The following is a 9,206-nucleotide window of genomic DNA, read 5'->3' as shown; positions in this document are numbered from 1 at the left end:
AACATTCCTGCGCTGAGAAAGAGGGTGAAGACAGTCAGAGGAGGGGAGTTGATGGGACGAAAAGTGTTTGATTCCACCCTATCTAATAAGACTGTGTGAGAGGAAATTCTCCCTCCCCCCCATACATACGAAGAGTATTCCATACATATGGGCGGCCCTTGTATAGAGTTATCAGTTGGGAGGGTGAGAAAAACTGGCGGTGATGCCTCAGAACGTCTAACTTCATAGAAACCTTTTTAGGAAGAGATGAGATGTGAAGTTTCTAGTTTACATTATGAGCAAAGGATAGGCCGAGGAAATTCAGTGTAGAAAAAGTGGACAATTGAGTGTCATTGAAGAAGAGGTGATATTTGTCTGGAAGGTTGTGTCGAGGAATTGACTCTGAACACCACTAAGTTTTTTGCCCCTATCAAAAATCTTAGAAAGATCTGAAGACAGGCGTTCTGTGGCGTCCCTGCGTGATCTGTTGACTTCCTGAGGGGTTGGTAGTCTCTGAAAAGACGTAGAAAGGTGTAGGGTGGTATAATCAGCGTAAGAGTGGATAGAACAAGAAGTTTGATTAAGATCATTGATGAATAATAGGAAGAGAGTGGGTGGCAGGACAGAACCCTGAGGAAAACCACTGTTAATAGATTTAGAAGAACATTGGCCGTCTACAACAGCAGCAATAGAACGGTCAGAGAGGAAAGTTGCGATAAGGTAGCAGAGAGGATAGAAGCCGTAGGAGGGTAGCTAGTGTGAAGTAGTGGATTATACTACATAATTATTTTTCTAGTATTTACTTTGTGGTGGGTGATATATCCTCTTCCGGTGAGCTGGTCTGTAAGTCGAAACGTATGTCATTGTGGGGAGGAAACGTTCTCTTGGTATTATTCAATCAGTCTTTTTTCTTCCAATTACATTTATTGAAAAGTATTGCGAATTTGTATTCTCGTAATTGCAATTTAAATAAGAACCAGTGTCATAACACCTACCGCTACCATTTGTAAAAAATAAAGCTAAAAAATGTTTAAAGTTTCATCTTTTCTTCAAAACTTCCACATTATATATATATATATATATATATATATATATATATATATATATATATATATATATATATATATATATATGTAAACTCTGGAACTCTCTACCTGTGTCTGTATTTCCACCTGCCTATGACTTAAACTCTTTCAAAAGAGGAGTGTCAAGACACCTCTTACGTTAACTGGACCCTCCTTTTAGATTTTTTTGTTTTTTCTCTTTCTACTTTCCTCTTAACAGGGCCTGGCAACCAGCAGGATTTTTTTTTTCCAACACTTTGTTTTCCTTGGCCAGTGCCCTTGTAATGTAAAAAAAAAAAAAAAAAATATATATATATATATATATATATATATATATATATATATATATATATATATATATACACACACACACACACACACACACACACACACACACACACACACACACATGTAGTGCCGGGAACACCTAATATTAATTTATTAATTATTAATCTTATGATGTAACTACGACAAAGCTGGATATTAGACATAAAGACGTACATACAGACAGACAGACGGAAGTCGGAAGGAAGAAGCAAGAGAGAGAGAGAGAGAGAGAGAGAGAGAGAGAGAGAGAGAGAGAGAGAGAGAGAGAGAGAGAGAGAGAGAGAGAGAGAGAGAGAGAGAGAGATTGTCAAGCTGTGAATTAAAAGTATTAAATTCAATTGCAACATAGTTAGAAGCTTAACACAAGAATTTTTCACTCCAGTCGGTAGCGGGAGAACTGAGCTGTTCGGGAAAATGTCTTCCATAAATGTAACGTCAGTAATAATGTCAATCAAATCCTGTTTCATTACGCAACCGCCAGTCATATTATGACGATTGACATTAATTTGGGAGGGGGAGAATGGAAACACCATCAAGGGGCTAGTCTAGGCTGCCAGAAGAGACTAGGCGGCTATTCGCTCTCACAGTCTGGCTACACTTTCCTTCCAAGCAGGTCAGTCGATTACTTAGCTCCTGTAACTTTTATATAAATCATAGTGGTTTTATATATATATATATATATATATATATATATATATATATATATATATATATATATATATATATATATATATATATATATTATTATTATCAAATTGCTTACACAGTTTGGTTCCACTTTCCTTCCAAGAACATAGCAGCAGCAGGTGCTCTCTCTCGCTGCTTGACATCCATGTGTGTGGTTTTTGGTAGGTTATTTCTTGTGAAAATAGGAGAAAAGTGCGGAGTTATCTTATTGACGGTGTTGTTGAAAGAGGAAGAGGGGGAGGATGGCACCACTGAATACATTCCTCCCATAAAACAGTGTACTCAGTCCCATAGACCAAGTCAAGTGAGTGATATTGAGAAAATAAGGAATTATAAATGCGCGTGGCGCGTGTCGGCCCAAGAACATCTCAGATGAAAAGAGAAAAATGCAGTAAGGTTGTGTGAAGTTGTGAGTTATACTATATAATTATTTTTCTAGTGTTTACTTTGTGGTGGGTGATACATCCTCTTCCGGTGAGCTGGACTGCAAGTCGGAACATGCGTGATTGTGGGAGGAAAAGTTCTCTTGGTGTTATTCAATCAGTTTTTTTTTTCCAGTTGAATTTATTGAAAAGTATTCTCGTGATTGCAATTTGAATAAGAACCAGTGTCATAACACCTACCGCTACCATTTGTCAAAAAATAAAGATCAAAAAAATTTTAAAGTTTCATAATCTCTTTCTTCATAACATCCACATTACACACACACACACACACACACACATACACACACACACACACACAGGCACATACACATGCACGCATGCACGCGCACACACACACACGTAATGGGGAAGACTGGATAGGTGACCAGGAGATGACCGTGGTGAATTACACACATACACACGCACATACACACACACATACAATCTTATCACATGTTATCTCACGTTTTGTGTTCTTTATATCCTAAGTGCATCATTACGGTGTGTATGTGTGGCAGGTGGTGCAAGAAACACATGCTTGAAGGCAATTGTGATGCACTGGTGATATGAGGATGTTTAGGGACATGGCGACAGTGGTGGCAACGATGGTAACGGTGATGACATTGATGATAGTGCAGGAGACCAATGCAGCGCGAATCTTAATGGCAGTGCCCATTGGTACCCAGAGCCACGGGAATTTCTACATGCCCTTTGCGGAACACCTCGCCCTGCGGAACCACACGGTAAGCAGATAAAAGTGTCTTCTTGCTAAAGCTCGGGTTGGCATGTCCACATATGACATAGAATCAGTGGTGTCATAATGACTTCCAAAACACGAGAGGAGCAACACCGCTAATACCTATTTGCCTATATACACACACACACACACACACACACACACACACACACACACACACACACACACACACACACACACATACTGCTAGTGTAGTGTTTAGCACGCTCGGCTCACAATCGAGAGGGCCCAGGTTAGAGTCTCGGGAAGTGGGGGCAAATGGGCAAACTTCTTAATGTGTGGCCCCTGTTTACCTAGCAGTAAATAGGTACGGGATATAACTCAAGGGGTTGTGGCCTTGCTTTCCTGGTGTGTGCAGTGTGTGCTGTCTCAGTCCTAGCCGAAGATCGGTCTATGAGCTCTGAGCTCGCTTCGTAATGGGGAAGACTGGCTGGGTGACCAGCAGACGACCGTGGTGAATACACACACACACACACACACACACACACACACACACACACACACACACACACACACACACACACAAAGAATTTAGTCTTTTAATTTCCATAATTTAATATTAACTCAAATTACCTCGTTACCCTTCAGGTGACCTACATATCAGGATTCGACAAGTCCAGCAGCCACCCAAATATCAGAGTAGTGGTTGTGCCCGATGCTGATATAACGAAGAATTTGCCCAGCCTTTTCACCACAGACACATTTACTGCTACGGGAAGATATATGACGACATGAAGATGGCATGCAATAAGGCCCTGGCCTACGAGGGAGTGCAGAGACTCAACGAAGAGAAGTTTGACCTAGTCATGCTGCATGCCGATCTGACTGATTGTTTCCTTTCATTTACACATAAACTGAAGGTTTGTAGCTTGTAGGGGAAGCCTTTTGGCTCTCACTTGTACCTGTGTTACAGGGGACGCTGATAAAAATAATGACGTTAGCACTGTTATCTTTTCTTATTCTTCTTTATTACTGTGATTACTACTACTACTACTACTACTACTACTACTACTACTAGTAATATGCCGAAGTTATTAGCTTATGGAGTTTTCTCCTAAGAGTTTTTTTTTTTTTTCGATAATCCTAATAAGAACCTAAGAAAAGAGGGAAGCTGCAAGAGGCCATCATGCCTACACGAGGCAGTCACTGTGTGGTTCAGCTACCTAATTCCATCTATCATCCCCGTCCATGAACTTATCTAATATTTTAAAGCTCCCTATTGACTCAGCCCTGACTACATGACCACTGAGTCCGTTCCACTCATCAACCACTCTGTTTGAAAACCAGTTGCTTCCCATTTCTTTCCTAGACATGAATTTTTCAAATTTAAACCCATTATTTCTGGTTCTGTCCTCGCTACTGATCCTAAGAACTACATTCATGTCCCCTTTGTGAAAAACCCTTATATCACTTAAATACTTCTATCAGGTCTCCTCTTATCCTACGTCTTTCTAAGTAATGCAGATTGAGATTTTTCAGTCTCGTTTCGTAGGGAATGTCCCTCATTCCCTGTATTTTTTTAGTCATCCTACTTTGGACTAACTCCAACATAGCTATATTCTTCCTCGGGACCAGAATTGTACCGCATAATCAAGATGTCGCCTGACCAGCGCCAAGTATAGCTTTAGTACTACTTCGTGACTTTTGCTTTTAACACTTCTAAAAATGAATCCCAATACTCTATTCGCCTCATTCCTGGCCTCAGTACATTGCTTCCTTGTACCGAGATCGGAGCTAACGATGACTCATAAATCTTTCTCATACTTGGACCTTCCTAATGCCTCGTTATCTATCGTGTACCTATTACTTAGATTATCTTTACCTACGCTCAGTACCCTCCACTTGTTAATATTGAACTGCATTTGCCATCGATCCGTCTACATTTGCTATCGATCTACAAACATAATGAAAATATCAATGTATTTATTTCAAGAAATAATATGAAAAATAGATACAAAAAGTGCTCTTCATAAAAACACCCATTATGAATGGTAAAACTTTAAGCTGAGCGTGACTGGAACACTTGGATACATCATGTAAACAGTTTGCAATTTCTTTCCAATTTTTATATCACGCATTCACTTTGCTACTGTACAATGAGGTACGGAAAGATACTTTATTCTCGAAGTAGTCTTCATTGCAATTTTGAAAAGAATTAAACATTTTTCAAAAGGATCTCCTTACATGCCCTCAGGGGGACAGGTCTTTCGGAATATGCACGCTTATCACCAAGATATAGCAAACATTTATAATGTGTTACTAACGGTGCAATAATCTGGCAGGTTCCGTTCATCTATACGTCTCCAAACAAGTTCATTGGAACGTATTCTACCGTAGCAGCATCTCCGGCCTTCCCTTCCCTGGAGGCCAGATTCATGCTTGACCTGGAGTACCCTCTCACCTTCACGGGACGCATGATCAGTACTCTTTTTGACCTACTGGAAATACTGTTGCTCGAATGGGAACTTATTCCGAGGCAGGTTTTGAAAATAAGCCACGAGAATATTATGTTTATGAATTAAGCGAAAATACCTTGCTTATGATATATATATATATATATATATATATATATATATATATATATATATATATATATATATATATATATATATATATATATATGTATATATATATAGTTGAAGGGAGCTCTATTTATATGCATCATCCTGCTATCTTATTATTCACAGTTGGGATAATGAGTGCCGAGCCCGCCAGCTGTGCCCTGAAGACATGCCTTATCTGGGGAAACTCCGATATAATAACAGCCTGCTAATCATCAATAGGTGTGTGTGTGTGTGTGTGTGTGTGTGTGTGTGTGTGTGTGTGTGTGTGTGTGTGTGTGTGTGTGTGTGTGTGTGTCTGTATAATTCACCACCACGGTCGTCTGCTGGTCACCCAGACAGTCTTCCCCATTACGGAGCGAGCTCAGAGCCCATAGACCGATCTTCGGGTAGGACTGAGACCATAACACCACACACATGCCCATTTGCCTCGCCGTGTGTGTAATTCACCTCGGTAGCCTGCTGGTCACCCAGCCAGTCTTCCCCATTACGGAGCGAGCTCAGAGCTCATAGACCGATCTTCAGGTAGGACTGAGACAACATCAACACAGAACACACACCGGGAAAGCAAGGCCACAACCCCTCGAGTTACATCCCGTACCTATTTAATGCTAGGTGTATGTGTGTGTGTGTGTGTGTGTGTGTGTGTGTGTGTGTGTGTGTGTGTGTGTGTGTGTGTGTGTGTGTGTGTGTGTGTGTGTGTGTGTGTGTGTGTGTGTGTGTGTGTGTGTGTGTGTGTGTGTGTGTGTGTGTGTGTGTGTGTGTGTGTGTGTGTGTGTGTGTGTGTGTGTGTGTGTGTGTGTGTGTGTGTGTGTGTGTGTGTGTGTGTGTGTGTGTGTGTAGACATGCGTAATCCTCCTTGCTTTTCCTGCCCATCAGTGTGAGATCGATGGAGAAACCAACCTTGCCCTACACGCCCACGGTGGTGCATGCGGGGGGAATACACTGTCGACCCGCCGAACCACTCCCTGAAGTAAGAACTTCCTTTTTCTCGTATGTTGTTAACGTTTTGCAGTCACAAAACATCAGCTTGCTAACTTTAATGCACTACTGTCATGGTCTCCCTCTCGCCACCAGGACCTGCAGCAGTGGATCGCTGGTGCTGGGGAACCAGGTTTCATATTGTTCAGTTTGGGAACTTTAATAAAATCTGCAGATATGCCAGAGAAGTAAGTGAAGTCACACACACACACACACACACACACACACACACACACACACACACACACACACACACACACACACACACACACACACACACACACACACACACACACACACGCACACACACTAAATAAATGAATAAATAAACAAATAAATAGATAAAAAAAAGTACCATGAATAAGCGAGAAGGCGGTGGCGTAGTGGATAAGGTGGTGAGCGTGGGATCGGGCAGACATACCGCTTTGAAGATTTGCCAGTTGACGAGAGGTTTAAAGATACCTACATATCATCATGATGCCCAGGTTCTGGGTGGTTACACCAAAGATACGCTTGATTGTTGTTATGGAAGTTAATATGGGAACCACTGTAAACAAAATTGCCTGCGCCACTAATGGGCAGAAGCTGAACAGCGCTTCCCACAAATAACAATAAAAGAAAAAGCAAGCAGCGTTAATCTTGGACCCTTGTCACAACAGGTACCTGAAGGTGTTGGCAGATGTGCTTGGGTCGCTACAGCAGAGAGTGCTGTGGAAGTGGGACAAGGAAACTATGGAAGGGCTTCCACACAACGTGCGGCTGGCCAAGTGGATCCCGCAGCAGGATGTTCTCGGTCAGTTTCTTGTCTCTTAGCACCATGGTGGGCCAGCTATCACCAGGGGAGGGACGCGGGATGTAGGAGTGTCACAATGAGATAACGACCCTCACATCAAGTAACCAAACCTCTTCTCTCCTTCTCTATGTAGGCCACCCGCAGCTTCGCCTCTTCATAACACATGGAGGTCTATTCAGTACTCAGGAGGCAACGTACCACGGGGTGCCAATTCTGGGCATGCCAGTTGGCCTTGATCAACACTACAACATGCGAAAGGTGCAGAAAGAAGGCTGGGGACACGTCTTGTATTGGGAGGACCTCACCCATGACAACTTGCGCGATCACATCTTGCAGCTCATTAGTGACAAAAGGTTCGAAATTATTCGGCATATTTTTCTTGAGTTGTCAAAGTTGATACAAAATTCCTATCAAATTTCCTAAGTTTTGAGCAGAGTAATGTAGTTAAACTGTACCTATATTCCTGCCGTGTTGGGGCCACACAGAATACTGGAGGAGGTACAGCAGCGGTCCAGGTTGATGCGAGACCAGCCAATGTCACCAAAAGACTGGGCCACGTACTGGGTGGAATATGTCCTCAAACACCAAGGAGCAAGCCACCTTCGTTCTCCAGCTGGTCACATGCCTTGGTTCGTCTCAAGTCTTGTGTCATCCTCCTTCAGGAGGCCGTGACTGTTATCCTCATTCTGGTGTAGTTTGCGAGGGAGATTTGTTCGCTTATGTCAGAATTTCACTAAATGATTTATATTATCTGCTTTCAGTATAATGCTTTGTTTGATTCTAGTCAGAGTGAAGCAGAAATCTTCATACCCTAGCAGAAGTGTTGTGTTTACATCCAGGTACCAGCTGTACAATGCGGACGTGTGGGCGGTGCTGGTTGTGACGACGACGGTGACTACAATCCTGACGTCCTGGCTGTCCTTCAGGATCCTTCGAGCTCTGCTTCGTTGCTGCTGCGCATCAAGGAAGACGAAGAAGGAGTGAACCCACGCCTGCTTGGTGCCCTATAAAGAATTATGCCAAACTAAAAAGTACAAGAAAAAAATTGTTTTATATGACGAGAGAGAGAGAGAGAGAGAGAGAGAGAGAGAGAGAGAGAGAGAGAGAGAGAGAGAGAGAGAGAGATGCCTTTAAAGGCAACGGTTAGATAATTCTATGACGTAGAGAAAAACAAATACACACACTTTGGATTGCCCGTTAATAATGCTGGCGTATATTAATGCTCTTTGTTTTTACTATTATCTTGTATTAAAGAAAATAAAGTCTATTAGAATGCTTTGGTCTTTCATTTTTAGTTGAACACATCTTTTTTTTTTTTTTTAACTCTGAGAGTAATTAAAGATAATCTTATATAACATTTACAAAGTGAGATATAACGAAAGTGACCGGAGAGGAACACGCGGCGGTTAAAAAAGAAAGAAAGCAAAGTAATTTTTTTTATAGGAATGAGTAATGTCTTATATATTTCATCCCATAAGGGAAAATATGTAACACTATTAGTCACCAGTATACTCATATGTCAGTATGGAACTAGGTGTCAACACTGTAAGAGCACAGAGTCACTCAGGAGAAGAAAACATTGTTGTAATGAGCTCCTATGGTTTCACACACAAACACACACACACACACAAA

General features: G+C 41.6%; 1 protein-coding gene across 2 annotated transcripts; it reads left to right on the top strand.

Moving 5' to 3' along the window:
• Positions 1–1,919: 1,919 nt before the first annotated feature.
• On the top strand, positions 1,920–8,850 carry LOC123509543 (UDP-glycosyltransferase UGT5-like). 2 transcript variants are annotated; one of them, XM_045263915.1, is made up of 11 exons: positions 1,920–1,983; positions 3,001–3,225; positions 3,828–4,099; positions 5,522–5,715; positions 5,927–6,022; positions 6,680–6,773; positions 6,878–6,969; positions 7,441–7,574; positions 7,708–7,927; positions 8,060–8,203; positions 8,414–8,850. In XM_045263915.1, the coding sequence occupies exons 3-11, from the start codon at positions 3,971–3,973 to the stop codon at positions 8,556–8,558; spliced, it is 1,248 nt and encodes a 415-aa protein (XP_045119850.1). In that variant the 5' UTR covers positions 1,920–1,983; positions 3,001–3,225; positions 3,828–3,970; the 3' UTR covers positions 8,559–8,850. The 2 variants fall into 2 exon arrangements, with proteins under 2 accessions (XP_045119850.1, XP_045119849.1); XM_045263914.1 differs by having other exon boundaries at positions 1,924–1,983; positions 2,972–3,225.
• Positions 8,851–9,206: the final 356 nt, after the last annotated feature.

This window comes from Portunus trituberculatus, chromosome 27, assembly GCF_017591435.1.
Source record: "Portunus trituberculatus isolate SZX2019 chromosome 27, ASM1759143v1, whole genome shotgun sequence".
NCBI classification, from domain to species: Eukaryota; Metazoa; Arthropoda; class Malacostraca; order Decapoda; family Portunidae; genus Portunus; species Portunus trituberculatus.
Note: the sequence above shows the minus strand (reverse complement) of the source record. Positions and strands in the feature narration are given on the sequence as shown.